General features: G+C 40.4%; 1 protein-coding gene across 1 annotated transcript in view; it reads left to right on the top strand.

The window, feature by feature from the left end:
• The window catches only part of CTNNBL1 (catenin beta like 1), a 177,131-nt gene that overhangs the window by 38,631 nt on the left and 117,567 nt on the right, over positions 1-20,933 (top strand). Inside the window, exons 3-4 of the mRNA NM_001261665.1 lie at positions 4,034-4,140; positions 13,425-13,564. Coding sequence (NP_001248594.1) covers positions 4,034-4,140; positions 13,425-13,564 — 247 coding nt within the window. The remainder of the gene's footprint in view (positions 1-4,033; positions 4,141-13,424; positions 13,565-20,933) is intronic.

Consider the following 20,933-nt stretch of genomic DNA (forward strand, 5'->3'; position numbering starts at 1 on the left):
CAAAGCAACAAAAGTGGAGAAGTTTAAGGGGGTGCCACATTGTTAGATATTTAGATGTGACTGCAAAAGTACAGCTTAGGGAAGGAGACTCCTCAGGGCCTTTCTCTTTGCTGTTGCCCAAGATGCCTTGGGGCTTTTCCACTCATTCCTGCCTCTGGACCTTCGGACCTCTGTGCCCTCTGTTGGAATGCTCTTCTTCCTTGATGCTTTGTATGGCTGGTTTCTTCACATTCAGGTCTCAGTGAGATGTTTCCTCCTCCAAGAAGTCTTTCCTGTGTAGCCCTGCAAGCCGTTCTCTCATTCCCTCATCACTGTGTTCTGTATATTGTCTGCACAGCACGTATCATGATTTGAAATTCTAGTTGTTTATTGTGCTCATTGCTGTCCTCCTCCCAACCTCCCATGAAAACAGAGACTGGCTCTGTTCTGTTCACAGCTCTATCTTTGGTACCCAGAGCAATACCTAGCTCTTGGTGGGCCCTTAATAAATATTTATTGAATGAATAAATGAAGCTGGGAAGAGTGGAGGTAAAATATCAGTGATTAAAAACAAAATGACCTTACCTCTGTGTCTTTTTAAATCTTTAAGTGTTAACTTGTATGTTATTTCACTCTGGCATTTTGTTCAATATGAATTATGGAAATAGAGTCTTAAGAGCCAGCTGTTTTTTGGTTCCCTCAAAGACACGATGCTAAGTTTGGATTTAAAAAATGAGGCTGGCGTGTGAATCTGAGAAGAAGAAAAAATGGATTCATATTCCAAAAAGGTCTTTACTGTGTTGTGACAGTAGCTATTTCCTTATTAGGATTTGTACTAGTGTTAATTTGGGGGTCTGCCCCTAAAAGATGATGGCACTTTAGAAATATGTGGTGGGAGACAGTCCTGAATTTTTGAATTTCCTCTCTGAGGGCAGCAGCCTTGCCAGGGCTTAGGCAAACAGTGTGTGTAGCACATCCTCCCTCCTTTCCCTCCTCACCAGCTTCTGCTCAATCTGTTAGCCCTGCAGCAGCAGTTAATTGGCAGGTATAATTCCCATGTAGGGCAAGGCTGGTACTGGAGGATTAGGATAGTAGCTGTCATGGGTAAGTGGTTTCTAGCCTGGGAGACAGAAATGTAATGTGGGACCAGCCCTTCTGTTAAGGGACAGGGAAAAAGAGATCACTTTGTAAAAATGACACATGGAAGGCTACAAGTCCAGGAGTTATTTTCTCACTGCCACCAAAGTCCCATTTGATGAAAAACAAGTGATGCTTGCCCCTGTAAAGTCACGTGAACTTGTAAAATATTATTGTCCTTTTTGTGCTACATCACCAGCATTCATCTTTCTGAAATCTCCCTCTGGTTTCTGACGTTGAGCTATTGGAGATACTGCTGTGGCTGATGACTAAGACTGATAATTCAGTTTCCCCCAGTGTTGGAGAGAAATTAAAGGAGGGAAGGCCAAACCCTGGAGAGGCTAGGACTTCGGAAATCCCGTGAGAGCTGTGTTAACACTAATGTGGTTTTTCTCCAGAGTGGGGCACGATGTTAGCTAAGAAAAAGAAAAGTAGCAGATATTGAGCTTGCTTGAAAGTGATTTAACTCTTTCCTAGAAATGTTTTGATTATTTTGGTTAAATTCCAGTGAGATGTTGGGTACATTGTGCCTGTTGCTAATAATAACCATAACAGCTTGCATTCATGTAGTTTACAAAGCACTTTTATGTACATATTTTCTTTAGGTCATCTCTATGACCTTGAGAGATACAGGTAACATTTTCATTCCTCCCCTTCCTTCCCCTCCCCTCCCCTGTTCTCCCCTTCTCTCCCCTCCCCTCCTCTCCCCTCCTCTCCCCTCCTCCCTTCCTCCTTTCCTCCCTTCCTCCTTTCCTCCCTTCCTTCTTTCCTTCTTTCCTTCCTCAGATCTTCACGGAGTACCTGCTGTGTGCCAGACACTGGAGAGTCTACTTGTGCCACAGAACAAGTAGACATGGGCTAGCAATGGGGGTCTTTGCCCTGGTTTGGGGTTGGAGAGATTATATGGGCAGATCCTGCCAGATCCTTACATAGATCATGTGAGGGGTTTGGGATTTTATTCTCAGTGTGTGGTGGATGAATTCAGGAAAGATTTAGGAGTTAGAATTAGCTGGACTTGATGAAGCTTTGAGGAATATATTCAGCAAAGTAACATTGTCACATGGCTAGTAAGTAGTGAAATTAGGCTCTGAGTCTTGACTGAGCCAGGACTCTGACTTGTTTTTACCACATCAGGGAACCTCTCTTTAAGCTGTAGACCCTGGGGAGGAGGTAGGGGTTCGATAGAGAACCTTGGGATCTAGGAATCATTGGTGTAATCTAAGAAATGTGTCATGCCGAAAATGAATTTATGGGTAGCTCCCACTTAAAGCCCAATATGTGGAAATAGAAATTTAATAATAGAATAATAGCTAACATTTTTGAGTACTTATAAAATTATGGGATGATTCAGTGCTTTCCAAAAGGATCTATTTCAGGTTCTCTTAATAGCAGTTTCTTTATCGCTTTTAGGCTTGAGTTATGGTCAATGACTACAAAGCTGTGAAGCTTTGAGTTGGGATAGTATTGAGAGAAGCAGGGTGCATTGCAGCACACTAATTTAAACTGGAAGGTAAACTGAAGATAAAATGTGTGAAATTTTAGTGTAGATTTTTTGGAGAAAAAATGATTTAGTTTTCAAATATTCATTTTATTTGCTTTCATAGGTATTATTCCAATGTATGAAGCCAGAAAATTCTGTATGGTCTACTAGCTTTTTTCTGCATTCTCTAGGCAGGGTTACTAAATTCTTGATGCTACTTCAGGATTCAAAGTACCTGTCTGAATTCCTTCTCAGCATCTAGTAAGGACCAGGCAAAGTAATATATAAGAAATGCTCAGCAGTGACTGTAGCTAATTAACAACCATTCTTAGTTAACGCACTGTACAAAAACAGGCAGTAGGTTGGATTTGGCTCATGGGCTGCAGTTTGCTAACTTCTGCTGTAGGAAAAGATTAAGGGTCACTGTCACTGACCCAGAGTTTGACCTTAAACAATTCTTTTAAACCTTTCAGTCTTATCTTACATGGATAGCAAAGGAAGACAAGGTAAATGTATAATAATATTATCTAATATTGTTGCTTACTCTGTGCCACACAGTGTGCTCAAGAAATGTTTGTTGAATGAGTGAGTCTTTAACACCTTTTCTTTTTTTTTTTTTTTTGAGATGGAGTCTCCCTTTGTCACCCAGGCTGGAGTGCAGTGGCACAATCTCAGCAACCTCCGCTTCCGGGGTTCGAGTGATTCTTGTGCCTCAACCTCCCGAGTAACTGGAACTACAGGCGTGTGCCTGTATTTTTAGTAGAGATAACGGTTTTTCCATGTTGGCCAGGCTGGTCTTAAACTCCTGACCTCAGGTGATCCACCCATCTTGGCCTCCTGAAGTGCTGAAGTGCCGAAGTGCCCAGTCAGTGTTTAACACCTCAAACTGAATTTCCTGTGTTACAGATAGTGGGCATTATGTGAGACATCGAAAGTGATATACACAAAAAGAAACATGTGATTACAGGCCCTTAATCCTCATTGTAATCGGGGAGATAAAGTGTGTACTGTGGCCGGGCACAGTGGCTCACACCTGTAATCCCAGCACTTTGGGAGGCTGAGGTAGGTGGATCATGAGGTCAGGAGATCGAGACCATCTTGGCTAACACAGTGAAACCCCGTCTCTACTGAGAATACAAAAAAAAATTAGCCAGGCGTGGTGGCATGTGCCTGTAGTCCCAGCTACTCAGGAAGCTGAGGCAGGAGAATTGCTTGAACCTGGGAGGTGGAGATTGCAGTGAGCTGAGATCGTACCACTGCACTCCAGCCTGGGCGACAGAGCGAGACTCCATCTCAGAAAAAAAGGTGTGTACTGTACATTTAACCCAGAAAGATCAATGGCAGAGTGAGGTGGGGTATAAGAGCCACCGGAAAGTAGTGACAGTGAATGTGAAACCCCTGGGGACTGAAGTTGTTGCATTTGTCTCTTTGTACCAGGAGGAGCCATTGGATGAAAGCTCAGTGAAGAAAATGATCCTCACATTTGAAAAGAGATCATATAAAAACCAAGAATTGCGGATTAAGTTTCCAGACAATCCAGAGAAGTAAGGTTCTGTTCTACTGACACCCTGTCTCCTCTGTGGCGTTTCGTTGGCTACTTTTGTTTTGGGTTTGGTTTGTTTTGGCTTTTGTGATTGGGGCCAGGAATCCCAGGATGACCTCCATGTTTGGGAATTCACTAGAAGGACTCCTAGGACTCAAAGTCAGTGATACTCAGGGCTGTGGTTTATTACACAGGGCACACAACGGGATCAGCAAGGGAGAAACACAACATCAGGTGGCGTCTGGAGAAATTCAGATCCAGGCTTCCTATGTTTTTTCCTTCCCAGTGGGGGGGATCATACAGACATGCTTCTTTCTTCAGCAGTGAAATGCAAACATGTGTGCAGTGATACAGATTGAGACTCTGAGTTCAGGGTTTTTATGGAGGACTGCTCATGTAGGCATTCTCTGCCAGTAATAACTAACACAATTGTAGGCTCCTGGAAGGAAAGCAGCTGTTCAGTGCCCTGGGCTGACAAAGCAGCAACCTTATCACTTAGGGAACATTTCAAAAGCCAAGTTCCTGGCTGCCAGCCTAGGGCCAGCCTTGTAAGCCAGCCCTTTTCAAGATCAGCCCTGCTATGTTAACTCTCCTGCATTATTCTTTTCAATGCCCAAAGAAGACGGATCGTGCCTGCCATTAGTGATAGCTTTACTGTGGAGATCATGTCAAAGACTCTGAAGTTAGACAAATATTGGTGTGATACACACATGCCTTTGAATAAGTCACTTCCCCTTTCTTAGCCTTGGGTGTCTCATCTGTATAAGGAAATAATGCCTTCCTCACAGAGTTGTATGAAGATTAAAGGAGAATAATGGTAAGTGTTTAGCTTAGTACCTGGCACATAGTAGGTGCCCATGAGATGACAGTTAACGTGAGTTTTACTGCACTAGCACCTTGGTGCACTGTGAAGTGCTAATATGAGGAATCTGGCATCTTTCAGTCTGTCTTGAATCCTAACCAAGGGGACTTTCACATTTATACAGTTTTAATGTTCTAAACCTCTCTTTCTCTCCCTATCTTTGTCCCTCCCAGGACATACAATTTTAATGAATCTTAATATGCCCAAGGCCCCCAGGCAATTAACAGTTGAGTAGTAAAGTCTTTGCACTCAAGTTTATAGGTTACTAGGGAGACTGACTATAAAGGCAAGGTAGAAGGAAACAGACACTTGAAAAGAGATATGAGCAGAGTTCTGTGGGTGCTTAGAAGAAGAAACAGTATATACCAAGTTGGGAGCTATTGAGGGCGTCACAGAAAAGATAGTAGTTGAGTTGAGCCTTGAAGATTCATTTTTATTAGGCAGAAAAGAACACAGAAAGGCATGCCAGGCAATATGAGGAGCATGAACAAAGGCCCAGAGGTGTCAGAGGGCACAGAGTCTTCACGGCAACCTAGTGAGGCCAGCGTGGTCAACTGTGTTGTCCCTATGCTGTGAATGAGAAGGCAGGGTGGGGAGAATGTGGTTACTGGGCCTAGGGCCACAGCCCTCTTTGATAGTAGGAATAGCTATTAATAGAGCAGGGCCCAGCTTACCCAGCACCAGAGTCCTTTCAGGTTTTGTACTGATCTCCACCATACAGGAGCACTGTGTGTGTGTGTGTGTGTTTGTGTGTGTGTGTGTAATTACACGAGTAATGCATGAATAGATTGTCATTCTGAAAATACCAGTGGTACATGAGTAGAGTGAAAAATGAAAGTTCTCCTTCACTACTCTGATCTCTTTCTATTCCTCTGCCTAGAGGAACCTTGTGAACAGTTAATTATGCGAATGTATTTGTTTCTACTCAAATCACACCGTACATATTCTGCACCTTGATCTTTTGGGTCATATAACAGATCTGTCCATGGTAGTACAGGCATGTCTACCTTGTGTTTTTTTTTAACTGGTGCATAGTATTACATGGTTTGGAAATACCATGACTTATTTAGTTATTTTCTATTGATGGACATTTTATTATTTTAAATATTGACTTTTATGAAGAATGCTATAGTGTACCTACTTGTATATGTGTCTTTGTGTGCATATGTTTCCGTAGGATAGATACGTAAATTTGGAATTCCCGGATTGAAGGGTATGTACATTTTAATGATGGCTACTGCTAATTTTCTCACTCTATTTTTAAATTCTCCTCCAGCAGCAGCATCTCTTTTCTTGTGTTCTTGCCCACAATGCATGTGATCAGTCTTTAACATCTTTGCCATTTGTTTTGTTGTTATTTCTGTACTCAGTGGTTCCTGCATTATACTCTGTTCCTTTTAGGAGATGGACTGTGTCTCGTTTGTCTCTAGTGCCTTCCACAGTACTTGCCTTGCTGTAGGTGCTCAATAAGCATAAGAGAGCTTATGTAGTGCCTGTTGTCTTTATTACGTCCCCATTGCTTGAACCTAAGGATACATTATGAAGAAGCTATGCTGCAGGTTAATAACACGGGAAATGTAAGAAATTCAGCTTACTTCTTTGAACACCGGTATTTCCTTTGCCCACTTGGTAGATACACGTCTGTCAATATGGAGCAGAGTTTCTGCAGGTTATGTTCACCATCTACATCTTAGGTACTTAGTGTTACAGTTCATTAACTGGTTTTAAGACAGTGTGATTTTATTTTAAAAAATCAGTAGTGTTTTTGATTCAGACAATGTATACAATAGTTTTAGAATTGAACATATGAAAATTGAAATTATGCATAAAGAACTTTTTTTTTCATGTCAAAAAGCAGTTAGGAAACTACCTTGTGTTTTAACCTTGAGTTCTTGAATTCTTACTGGTGCAGTGTCTTTCATAATTCTCTAGATCAGCGAGGTGCAATTAAGATGAAAATTGCTAGAGCGTATTCGGATGAAACTTTCCGGTTGAGATCAGAAACATTCAAATTTATTTTCCCATATATCCAATTGTCATTTTGATCGCGTACCCAAAAATGCCTCTCTTCATTGGACTGCATTTCAGATTCAGTTGACAGTTCTCCTTATGCAACCTCCAGTTTGCACCGCGCAATCTTTCTCCCAAACACCACATTGACTGGAGTGTGCTGTTTCCCTAGAAAGTCCTTTAATTGTTCTTCTCTTTATTTTTGCAGGGACAGATTTACTTAGTTTACTGATTTTCAACCTTTTTGGTCTCAGGATCTCCTTGTACTCTTAAATTATGGAATATCTCAAAGTGCTTAGAAAATTCTGGAAAATACAAGAGTAGACAAGCACACATTTCATTAGCCATCAGGGCAATGATGTCATCATGTCATGTAGCCCTTCAGAAAGCTCCATTGTACACTCCTGAGAGAATGAGAGTGAAAAAGGCAAATGGTGTCTGAGATATATTATAAAATAGTTTTGATCCTACAGTTCTCTGAAAGGATCTCCAGCCACCCCACTACCCCATCCTGGGGTCCTAGGGACTACACTTTGAGAACTGCTGATTTAGTTCGATGGAGGAAGCATCATGTTTCCCCACCAGTGATTGCATTTAGGACTTGTCAATTTCTGCAGCTTTCCCAGTGTTTTTGAGCTTTGCTGGTCATTTGCTAATATTCACCTCTGTGGTTGAAGGAGAATATCCTGCTGGTCTGAAGCAAATGCACATGGGCAGGCTAGGAAAATATTCTCTGTCATATCAGATGGAATCGATGACCCCATCTCAGCCTGGGTTACTGTTTTAATATGTTGCTCTATTGCTTTCCCGTCACCTCTAACTTGATCCTTTCCCCCAGCTGTGAGTCATCTATTGCTGAAAGTATGCCTAATTCCTAAAGACAGTTCTCTGCAAATAGTAGTGTGTGCTTTAAATGAATAGGCTCCTGAGTAGGCTGTGCTTGGTCAGGCAGAACAGAAGACGACTGTGACAGCATAACAAACTTGAGGGTACATAGATTCATTGAGTACTTACTATATGCCAGCTATTATTAGGCACTGTATATATATTATCTCTTTTAATCCTCACTATAGTTTAGGAAGATAAGGAAATCAGGGTCTAGCAATAAGTTAGTTAATATTCTGTGTCTTCCTTGATCAGGTTGGGACACCACACTCTGTGTTCCAGTGACACTTCTCTTGGGTAGTGCCAGGCACCCTTATAATTAATTGTTTGTAATAGATTATTTATATTTGATGGAGGCCAGAAACTGGAATTATTTTATCTGTTATATCCTCAGTGCCTAACACAATGACTGGCACCTAGTATGTGCCCAGTAAATATTTGTCAATTCACTGTTCATGGCCACACATCTAGTAAATAGCATGGCTGGGAGTATGACCCAGGTCAATCTCATTCCCAAGTCCAGCATTTCTCACGATATCTTGTTACTCACGTAACACTGGACCCAGTATATTTTTGTAGTATTTCCCTGCTTGCAATTTTATTCTCTGCTTGTTTGTTTTGTTTTGATAATTTTCTGACTTCCTGAACTTAAAAGCATTGGGTTAAGACCATATTTGGAAGAAGAGTCTCAAAGTTGGAAGGAACTTGAGAAGCACAGTCTATTCTACCATCTAACTCTTGGTATTTTTTTTTTTTTTTAATGTTACCCTTTATTAACTATCCCAGTGAGAGGGATCTAACTTTCCAAAGAAAGCTATTCCATCATTTGGCATCTTTGGCTCTTAAAATTTCAACTCAGAATGAGAAAGCATTTCAACAAATTCGTATATGAAATCTATCTAGACTCCTTAGAATCTTGGTCATTTCCCTGAATTGGTTTCCACATCCCTCCTAAAAGATGGTTCCTTGAACAGATGTCATGAAGTTTTAGGGTCATTAAATCAGTGTAACTCTGTATTGTTCTCTTTTAAGTACCCTAAAACCACCTTGTGGCAGCTGTTTTCATCTGTGCCCCCATTTACAGGCATCTCCCAAGTTTCTGTGTTGGACCAAGGCCTGCGTCAGGTGCTGGATGTCCAGAGATGAATAAGGAATTGTCTCTGGCAGAACCGTCTCATGTTCTGATTTGTGTCACAGTTATGGTTCACTAAAGCCATCAAGTTCGGAAAGAAACACATGTGCCCTTATGAAACTGTATCTCTCCCAGCCTTCACATTTGTACTTGACTTTTTGGTTCCCTGCAGTTTTCTGTGTGGATCCCAGGTAATTTTCCTTTGGTTAGATTTGGCACATTATTATTACCTGTCAGGAACTTTTGAATTGATTCTGTCAGCTGCTGTGCTTACTGTCTCTTTAAGCTTTGTGTCATATAACATTTTTTCGTTTTGCCTTTTATATATCTTTGCTCATGTTATTGATTAAAAAATAATAGGCCGGGCGCAGTGGCTCAAGCCTGTAATCCCAGCACTTTGGGAGGCCGAGACGGGCGGATCACGAGGTCAGGAGATCGAGACCATCCTGGCTAACAAGGTGAAACCCCATCTCAACTAAAAAATACAAAAAAATAACTAGCCGGGCGAGGTGGCGGGCGCCTGTAAGTCCCAGCTACTCGGGAGGCTGAGGCAGGAGAATGGCGTAAACCCGGGAGGCGGAGCTTGCAGTGAGCTGAGATCCGGCCACTGCATCCCAGCCTGGGCGACAGAGCGAGACTCCCTCTCAAAAAAAAAAAAAAAAAAAAAATAATAATAATAATAATAAAATACTTGATTTAAACAGGACTAAGCACAGACCCCTCCAGGTGACTGACAGTCTTTCACTTTTTTTTTTTTTTTTTTTTTTTGAGACAGAGTCTCGCTGCATCGCCCAGGCTGGAGTGCAGTGGCACGATGTTAGCTCACTGCAACCTCCACCTCCCAGGTTCAAGCAATTCTCCTGCCTCAGTTTCTCAAGTAGCTGGGATTACGAGTGTGCACCACCACACCTGGCTAATTTTTGTGTTTTTAGTAGCAATGGGGTTTCACTGTGTTGGCCAGGCAGGTCTCAAAACTCCCGACCTCGGGCGACCCGCCCACCTTGGCCTCCCAGAGTGCTAGGATTACAGGCATGAGCCATCACGTTGGCTGTTGATCACCCAAATCACCAGATCTTATCCTGCACTCAGCACGATTTTGTTTTTTACTGTTTAGTGCCCAGTCTCCCTTGTCGGTTCTTCCAAGTGAACTGGAAAAACCTTTTGTCAGGTTGTTCTCCAGAAATCTTGTATATACACATTCACATAAGGCAAATAAGCCTTAGAGGTTTGTTGAGGCCTTTGGGTTCAAGGATTATATAGATCTCCTGGCCCATGGACTATTTGAATCTTTCTGCACCAGCCTTACTGAGTCATGATTCTGATTTAGCTTCCACACTTCAAGTGATCTAAAAAAAATAATCTATTTGCAAGCAGAGAAGGGAGCTTTTTAAAAAAAAGGTATTGGGGGAAAATCTTGCTAAAATAATTATGAAATTTACTTGGAATAATAAGTGAGAACAGGCAAGGAAACACTAAAAGATAAAAACAACAAGGGAGTGTTTTGCAGCAACAGACATAAAACATACTATAAAGCTATAACAATGTGAAAGTGTAGTCCTGACTCAGAAATTCACAGACGAATCAATGAAATGGAGTGAAGAGCCCAGAAACAGATTAAAGTACAGATTAAAATTTAGTGTATGATAGATGACATTTTTTTAAATCTGTGGGGAAAGGATAGATTATGGTATTGGAGCACTTGGCCAAATATTTGCAGAAAATAAAGTTAGATCCGTGCCCTGTATCAATACACTAAAATAAATTTCAGATGGATTAAATATTTAAATATATAAACATAAAAGTACACCATAAAATATATCTTCTTTTAGCATAGAAAATGTTTTGCTCAGGATACATGTAAAATAGAGTTCATAAAGGCAAAGATTTTGCTACTTGAACTTTTTAAAACCTTTATGTCAAAAGGAAAAAAAAGCCTTTATATCAAAAAGCACAATGTACAAATTAAAGGGCACTTTATTTTTTTGCAGCATAGAATAGAGATTAATTTCCTGAATATACAGTGTTTATAAATCTATAAACAAAATGAGCCTCCTAATAGGAATGGGCAAAGGATAAATACAAATAGTAAACATTACAAGAATGTTAACCATCTTACTATCAGAAATGCAAAATACAAAATGAATTTTCTTTTCTATCTCAAATTGGAGGAAATACTCTTTGTGAAGAGGGTAAGGGGAAACAGGCACTTCGTGTGCTATTGGTACTTTCTGGCAAAATATATCAAAATCTATTTAAGTCATTCATACTCTTTGACTTGGCCCTTTCCTTCCTGGGAATTTATCCTAACAAAATAATTAGGAATGCATATACATCTTAGTGTCATTTGTTAAAGGGAAAAAAAATTGGAAATTATCTGAATGCCTGACAAAGGGGGATTGGTTAGTTAAATCACAGTATATCTACTCAAGGGAATACTATGTGGCCATTAATTTATGATTTAGAACAGGGATTGTAGATAAGCTTAATCTGCCACACCCAGCCTGTGATTGATTCATAGTCTGTTCTTGGAACGCTGTGTTGAGAAGGATTCTGAGGCCAGCCATGTCAGCTCAGCAGGGAAGAGTGCTGTGGTGAGTGAGGGATTTTGCCATGTAGAAGGAGAAGGACCTATAGCAGTTTGTCAGGTATTGGCTTATCCTATTGTAGTAGAATAATGATAAGGGGAATTATTTAGCCTATATTAACAACAACAGCAAAAATTGAATATAGAACTATATACTATATAGGCTTACTTTTGTGGGGTAAAGTCTGTGAGTTGAGAAAAATGACTTAAACATACAGGCAAACATACATGGTATTAAAGCAGTTGGTTAAACATTCACAGAAAATAAAGTTAGATCTTTGCCTTATATCATACACTAAAATAGAATTTAAAGGTCTGTGAGTTGAGAAAAAGGCTTAAACATACAGAGTATTTTCAATGGTTATTTTTGGTTAGTAGGCTTATGGATGATTTGTTTATGTTTTTGAGGGCTTGCTTTTCTTTCCCTGGTTTTCTACTAGAAGTATATTATAACTGGGAAAAAATATATAAGCATATAATTAAAAATACTAATGGAGAAAAACAATAATAGATGTTGTCTAAAATATGGACATGTTTTAAAGAATTCTAAGTCTCTAGATTTTGTTCCTTACTGACTGCAGATTTTTGGAGAAGCTGTATCTACCCAGACCGACAGCATCTGGAAGTTGATGAGTCCTGTGTGACTTCAAGAGTCCCTGTTTGTGTCGCTTTTCTTTGCGCCCTCGATTTAATTCAGTAGGCATCTGTGGATATAAGAGACAAAGATATAGTTCCTGTCTTTAAGAAGTTTACTTTCGAGAAGAGAAGATAGACATATTACAGTAATAGTAGCAGCAATAGTAAAGAGAACAAATACTTACGTAGTGCTTTTTTATGCTAGACATTGTTCTCAGTGCTTTATATGTCCTTACTCATTTACTCCTTACAGCGGCCCTGTGAGACAGGTAACATTATTGTCCCTATTTACAGAAGAAACCGAGGCATAGAGAGGCTAAGTAGGTGGCTAAGCCAGGTTCATACCCAGATAGTCTGACTCCAGAGTCAGTTTAAAAACTGCTTCCTCTCAGTCACTCTCAGTCGGGTATTGTTCAATTGCCTTACGCCAGATTAGCTCATTTCCATCTCAGAACAAACCCTCCTGTCTTGTTCATCCAAGGCTTAATCGGCATTTCTTATATGTCAAACACCGGGGGAGGGCATGCAGCGTGAATGCAAAGTAGTTCTGTTCTTAGTGCCTGGGCATAGGTTTGTTGAAAGGTTTAGGTGTAGAAATGTGAGTAAAGTATCATGCTGTGTAAAGTTGGTGGTGATTGTAGAATGCCAGAGACTAGGTCTGCTTTTCTTTGGTATCTGCCTCTGAATCAGCTCCAAAGAGGTGGGAGAGGGAGGGTATTTTTAGATACAGAAAATCTTATCTTCCTTTGGGTAAGGGGAATAACTGGCCCTTGATCTGAAGTGCTGTAAAATCCTTTTTGGATGGGTAGTAGGATAACTGTGTTCAGGGCAACAGAGTGAATTGCCACACCAAGGGGTAATGGTAGCTAATCTATAGGACTGGTGGGCAGATCGTTTAGTGCTACAAAATGCTTTGGGAGCCTCTGAAAGGCAGCCTGTGACTGCAAGAGTAAGGGAACCCTGTAATGAGATCTGAATCCAAGATTGATTTTTGTAATGAGGAAATCGATTTCCCAAGGAAATTGTGTGACAGTATGGCGTTTGGATGAGTGTACTTCTTGGTTGGTCTGTTGTAGACACTTTGACAGATCGTCTTGTTGTCTAGATTATTGCTGTTTGCTCCTCATTGCTGATAGTGCTCCTTTACTTCTAATGATGTCTTGTTTTCCCTCCTAGGTTCATGGAATCCGAGCTGGACCTAAATGACATCATTCAGGAGATGCACGTGGTGGCCACCATGCCAGACCTGTACCACCTTCTGGTGGAGCTGAATGCTGTACAGTCGCTTCTCGGCTTGCTTGGACATGATAATACAGATATCCTTTCAGATCTGACCTCAGTAGGAAAGCTGACATGGTGGGGAAGTGCTATTTACTCTCTCTCCTGTCTCTCTTTGTAGATGTGTGCTGTAAAATCTGATGTTCTGTTTCCATTCTAATTATCTTCTATCTTGAAACACACAGTGCTTTTTACTCATTGGAAAATCTGGTTTTTCTCTCTTAACAAATCTTGCAAATCTTGGACAATCCTTAATTGTCCTATTTGCTCTTATTAGTACTAGAATTAATCGTGATATATTTGTTCATACATTAACAGCTTTACTTTTTAGGATGTGGATTGGAAGGCCCCTTATGGGGGCAAAGCCAGACAGATTTGAATCTGTTAATTTAGGCATCTTTCTGCTAACTGATGGTCCAGTGGAGTTGAGACTAGAGAAGGTAGTGAACCGTGGTAGAAAGCACATTTGGATGTCCAGGAGGACAGGGGAGCTATTCTGTTTTATTCATTCCTATATTTCCAGTTCCTAAAAGCGAGGCTGGCTGTGGTGGCTTGTGCCTGTAATCCCAACACTTTGGGAGGCCAAGGTGGTTGGATTACTTAAGGTCAGGAGTTTGAGACCACCCTGGCCAACATGGCAAAATCCCATCTCTAAAAATATAAAAATAAAAATGAGCGGGACGTGGTGGTGCACACTGGTAGTTTCAGCTACTCGAGAGGCTGAGGCAGGAAAATCTCTTGAACCTAGGAGGCAGAGGTTGCAGTGAGCCGAGACCATGCCGCTGTACTCTACCCTGGGCAGCAAAGTGAGTGAGACTCCATCTCAAAAAAAAAAAAAAAAAAAAAAAGACTGGGTACAACACATAATAAATAACATTTAATATTTGTTGATTGCATGTTAGGCCTAAAGAGACAATCTAGGTTTGACTCTCAGCCTCATTTTTGTGTGAAAGATGGTGCCCCTCCACAGCTTGTATTCTTTGCACAGGTAGAGTTAATAATTTTTGTCTTTCAGTGTTATTTTTATTTGTTTTTAGAGACAGGGTCTTGCTTTGTCACCCTGACTGAAGTGCAGTGGCATAATCATAACTTACTACAGCCTCAAACTCCTAGGCTTAAGTGATCCTACTCTTAGCCTCCTGAGGAGGGACTACAAGTGCATGCCACCATCCTAGCTAATTTTTATTTTATTTTATTTTATTTTTTGGAGATGGGTCTTGCAATGTTCCCCAGGCTGGATTCAAACTCCTGGCCTCAAGTGATTTTGCCTCAGCCTCTGGAGTAGCTTTCCATGTTACTGAGAGGATCAAAGGAGTGTATAAATGCTGAGCACAGTTCCTGATACGTAGTAGGCACTTAGTAAATGTTACTTGTCACTGAATCTGAATCGTGACTTCCAAAACCATTTTATACTTTATCTTGGCTATCAGATGTGCTGTAGCTTTATTGCAAAGGCTTTTGATGTGTCTGTGGAAAGGGTTATGTTCATTAAACCAAATTCTCTTCTAGTAGTTGTTCTGTTTAAATCCAGATTTCCAAAGGTAAGAGACAAATGAAGTTAGTCTGCTTGAGTGATATTCACAGGGAATCTGCTGCTGCTTCATGTTATTTTCATCTTTCTGGTAATCTCTCTCCTGAGAGCGTGTCTGACTAAGTTCTTGCCTGGCTGATAATTCTCATAGAAATAAATCAGTGAATAATTTTAATGCAGGCTTCTTGAAGGACTGTCTTAAGACATTTCTGATGCTTCATGTAATGTTAGATAGCATCAAGAATTGATCTGTTAGCTCCCAGATTTATGACTTTGTTCACCAGGGTTCGCTGTGGGGTTCTGGGTTGTATAAGGACCCTAGTTAGTTAACTTGTTGCTGAGTGAGCTCAGTACATGGTCTCATGAAATTTCACTCAGTAGACCTGCTGTGAGTGGTCATGATGTACCAGGCACTGTGCTAGGCCCTTGGGAACCATAAGCTGTGCTGGTTGCTCAAGTAGCATCAGTCAGTAAATATATATTGGGCATTGTCTTGGTCTGTTTGGGCTGCTATAACAAAATACCGTGAACTTGGGTGGCTCATAAACAACAAAAATTTATTTCTTACAGTTCTAGAGGCTGGGAAGTTCAAGACCAAGGCACCAGCAGTTTTGGTATCTGGTGAGGGTCTGCTTCCAGGTTCTTGGATAGCTGTTTTCTCACTGCATCCTCACATGGTGGAAGGAGTGAGGGAGCTCGCTGGGTCTCTTTTTAGGACACTAATCCCGAGGGCCCCACCTCCAGGTACCATCACATTGGGGATAGGCTTCAACATATGAATCTGTGGGGGGATATAAACATTCCTTCTTTGGCAGGTAACTGCCATACACCTAGCTCTATTCAGGGCACTAATGATCTTCACAGATTCAGAGACTACGAGTTCTAGTTGTTACTTCACATTTCAGTTCACCTACAGAAGGGTAGATTTCGGAATCTGATCAGATCTTAAAGAGGACTTAGCTGAGCACCTTGTTTGTTTTTACTTAGTGACAAGTGTGAGGTCCAGATGTTGGACAGCTAACTTGAGGTTAAGACGGGCACTCCAGGTCTGTGATTTTCAGTCCAGTGTTCCTCCAGTGCACCTCGAGTCTTCCTGTGGGATTTACGACATTGCTAACAGAGTCGCATGGTCACCTGTTACCCTGTGTATTAGTACAGAAATGACTTATTTTCTTTCTGGAAACACCACTCTCATTCTTTTTTCTATTCCTGCTAACTCAAAATAATAGTAACAGCTTTTGGAAGATACTGACATTTTGCTGATTCACCAGCCTGGCTCCTGCTGGGGAGAAGACTGACACACACAAAAACGCTGCTCGACATCGGCATATTTGGGAAAGGCAAGGGCACAGATGTTCCAAGTTGTTAAGTTCTGGTCTTTAAAAAGGGAAAAAACACATCCCCCTATAATAACTTTGACAGATTGCCATTTCCCTCCTGTTTTCTGAGAGCTAAACTGTTTTTTTTTTCCTCTTGTATGCCAACCTGCACCCAACTGCCCTAATGATATTTTTTAAAATCTGATTTTTAATTATGTCTTACATCAAATTTAAAGTGCATTTGAATTTTTTTTAATTACCTTAATTTTAATTAGAGGCAGCAATTAGGGTAAATGTCATCCTCCTCAAAGTACGATTTTTCTTGAAAGTGATTTCAGGAAAGGGTAGGTCCTCTTGACTTGCATCTACCATATCCTCTGTTGGTCGGAACGTTGCTCTCCCTGCAACATTGCACTCTGCTGCTTGTCTTATCTGTGATCTATAATGGAAATCTTTCTTCAGGAAACGGTTGTTAACAATTTACTGTTGTACAGCTGTAACTGCCCAAAACACCTTACCATGAATAAACAATTTCATGGCAGTCATGACTTAAATTTTTAATCTTTTTTAACTCTTCATTTATCAACCAAGACCATACATGGCTGGTTATGTTCCCAGCAAGCACCGGTCATCTTTGCTTTGTCCTCCTCTGCGAAAACATAAACTGTAGGGATTTTAATTGGATCAGAGGCTGGTTTGTTGTAACCTTAAGAGGCAGAGGATGTGAGAAAACAGCTTGTGCCTCATCCTTTCAACCGTGAGAAGCAGCTTCAGAGTTTATTCTGGCGCTCTGCATCACTGCTGCTGGTGAGGGCTTGTCAGCGCTTCTGTGCCTCATCTGCCCCCTTGAGAGGCTGGAGCCCAGCCATCGGTTGGCTGCAGAATGGATTCTGATCTGTGGAGAGCATATCTTGGGGGTGGGGAGCACACACTCACATGGTTTTGGAGGATTACTCTAAATGCAGTCGGAGGGAGCAGAAGGTGGAACCCAGCAGCTGCTGCCTTTTCAAAATAATGCTTTTTAAACACTTTTTCCTTTAAAGTAAATCATTAAACGTGTTTAGAGCTCCTTTCTTGTGAACCTTTTAGAGTGTTTCTATGGAAAAATAAAACCAAAAGTACATTTAAAGATATTAAAGTATTGCTAAAAAATCCATTTTTGTGGACTGCTTTAAGCCAGATTTACTCCACTGGCCCAAAGGAACAAGGAGGAATAAAAGGGAAACAAACAAACAAACCACAACAACAATCACATGGCGCCAAATGGATAAATACTCTGTTTTTGTGTGTCGCTTGCCATGTTCTCAATTTGAGTGGTTAGTGGAGTCCCTTCTAAAGTCTTTTTGGTAGATCACTGTTATTTACTGGGTTCCTCCTTTGTATGATAAGTGTGTTGGATGCTAATAAAAAATAATAACTCCAGTTTAAAGCAAAAACCCTCAAATTACCCCCACCCCCCACCCCCATGGTGTGTGTGGAGAGTGCATTTGGAGCAGTATGCTCAGGAAATACCACTGACTGGAGCCCTGAGAAGGTGTGTGTCATCTCTGGCTTGGGGGTGTGGGGAGTGGAGATGGGTAAGCTTTTGACAGACGTGGAGATTAGCATGCATTTCAGGTTTATTTTTGTAGCCTCTCCCTTTGCGATGGACATTGCCATTCCTCGTACTATGGATGGAAGCTGATGTGGTCTTGCTGGCTGCTCATGTAGTCACTACAAATTTATCAAGGTATCAGGTCCATGGCTTAATTAAAAAAAAACAAAAAACAAAAAACAAACAAACAAAAAAAACAATGACTACTGCTTCCCAGCTAAATGCCTTATTCTTTAATTAAAATAAAAAAAAATCCAGTAACCTGAACCCAATTTATTCAAAGTCTGCTTTCTCTCCACCCCTTTGTGAGACAGAAAAATGAGGTCTCACTGTAATGTTAACTTAAGGTACCAATACATTGGGTTGAATGCTAATATTTAAGCAGGGAAAAATTTGTAAGTGGCAGAGTAGATCATTGTGCTGATGGGACGGCTCTTTTTGGTGTGGAATAATTTTAGGGAGTGGTCATTAGCACTGTTCTTTTCCAAATGACTATTTAGTTTTCTTCTGATTCTAGAAAACCAGGAGAACTTACAGAGTTGTCAAGTGAGTTTTGTGAAGAATTACTGTGGGAATTTGGAAAATAAGGAGATCGGTGTTTTAGATCAACAGGGATCAACTGAACTTGAGTAATCTGGGTCTGAGAATACTAAAGTGGAACAAACTGACTGAGACTCACCATGTTGTCCCAGAGGGTGTGTACAATAGTCAAGGGTGCCTTGTGTTGCAGACCCAGTGCTAATGAGCAAGAATAGGGCTGGGAAGGGTTTGAGCCTCCTTAGGGGCTTTCTTCTAATTGGACTGGGAGGGAGTTGGTATTTGCTCCATTGCTTTCCCGTCAGCACTGTCTAAGAAGACTTACGTATTTTGAGCTGTTATTTTTCTAGGAGCTGTATTTGTCTTGATATTTCCAGAATTAAAATTACATTTAGAAGAATTTACTTCTTTTTCTCATTTGTCATCTGACTTCCTTGACATGTATTGATAAACCACTTATTTTTTGGATCCAATTAAATATGCTCTGAAGATAAACACCTTAGGTTAAAAGTGCCAAAATGGCAATGTAGAAGAAGGATCTTTTAATGTAACTTGAAACAAACAAAACCTGGTACCAGATTAATGTAACTTTTGGTCTTGTTTTAGGTGAAATCTATGTCCCCGGAAGATTAGGGTGGTTGTAGCCTGCTTTGGACATTTCCCCTGTGGCATATTACTCCCCACTGGCATTTAATAAGGACTTAATAAATGTTGAATGAGTACATTTTCTCCTTCATATTAGTTTGATCTAGGATTGTCCAGTTTCATTCTAGGTAGCTTTGTGCCAGCTGCTTTTGAAGGAGAAAAAGACCATTTTGTCTGTTTTGAAATTCATCTGCATTAATTGAGCTATATCTAATTACTGTCCTAGTCTAGAACTTAAAGAAAAGAGAATTTTTTAAAAAGCTCACATTTATTGCATTAACAGTTATATTCTCTGAATCTATACTGGTTTATTTGTCTTAAGAAAGCTTTTTTGAAATGACTTTTAAAAAGCCATCTGCTTAATACATCTTATTTCTCTTTCTTTGTTGTTTTTTTCATAACTTTGTTCCTTGTGGACTCATCTCATTGGAGATTAATGAGATTAATGCTTAGTTTCTGTGCCAAGACTCTAAGTGGGATATGACCCCAAAACAAATATCCAGAGCCAAAAAATAGAAGTAAACACCACTCTTTTTTTCCAAGAGCCATTGTGTTATGGACCATTTTGTGCCCAGCTGGTCTTTTCTGCTTTACCTATTATTACACTAACTTATTGCCCCAGTAGTGGACAGGTACAGAGGGAGTGCGTGGGTGGCCTTTCTACTCGACATGACAAAATAGGCTATCAAAAACTGTGTTTTAGTAATTCGCAGGGAGACAGGCTCTCTCTTTTCCTATTATACTTGGACAGAAGAGCCTTTTACCTTGTGAAATGAAATTGTAACTACAGTGGAAAAACCTATCACCCATGCCCAGAGTCTGCTTGTGAAGAAATGCTGGAGGGATGGCCAACCATGCTGAATTTTCTCATCAAGATTGAGAGTTTGTCTGTCTTTAGTTTTGATTCTCATTCCTCTTTCTGGTCTTCAAATGACCTCTGTCTTCTGGGTCATATTATATTACCCAGGAGTTGATGATGGCAATTACAGACTTATTACTGCCTTGCTAAAATGCTATTTTGTGAAAGTTGGGAATTTATATAAAATCAGTTAGTGGTAGGATTGATGAGATGTTTACCAGGCCTGGTAGGTAACTGATTTCTTATTTGACTTCTCAACTGAGGCAGGAAAGTAGGCAAGTAGATATCCATTGAAACATGATAAGAAACAAGTTTTCCTGGAAAAGCCATTTATGCTTTTCTATAAAATCACCTTTGTCTAAAATGTTTCTTATTTTTTAAGTTTCTAGGTTTCATGTGACACATTTGTGAGCGTGGTATAAGAATAATCAAAGAAAAATGTGATATCTTGCCCACAAGACCTGAAAGGCTGATAAAGGACTTGATCAGTCTGAATCTCTGTGGCATAGCTGAAATATAAAATTAGATCTTCCAACCCATTGTGACCCAAAAAGGGGGGACCATGCTGTTGTTAGCTTAAACTTTAGATTTTAGAGGCTTTTGGAAAAATGAAGGCAATAGTGAGGGCTTTGGGCATTCTGTGGGAAGACTTGACTAACAATCTGTATTATAGTGCTTTTACATTTCTTGAGTATTTTAACTTCCTTGGCCTTTGACATACCTGATCTCATTTATTCCTTATAGCTACTCAGTGGAAGAGGCTGGGCAGAGACTATTACCCCAATTTTACAGATGAGGAAATTAAGCTCTAAGGAAATAAAGGGGCTTGCACAAGATTACATGGCTGGTGATAATTTTGGGATCATTCAGATCATTAAAGATGTGAGGCAAAGATGAATATGACATGACCCTTGTCCTCAAG

The sequence above is a fragment of the Macaca mulatta genome, chromosome 10 (genome assembly GCF_049350105.2).
Source record: "Macaca mulatta isolate MMU2019108-1 chromosome 10, T2T-MMU8v2.0, whole genome shotgun sequence".
NCBI lineage: Eukaryota > Metazoa > Chordata > Mammalia > Primates > Cercopithecidae > Macaca > Macaca mulatta.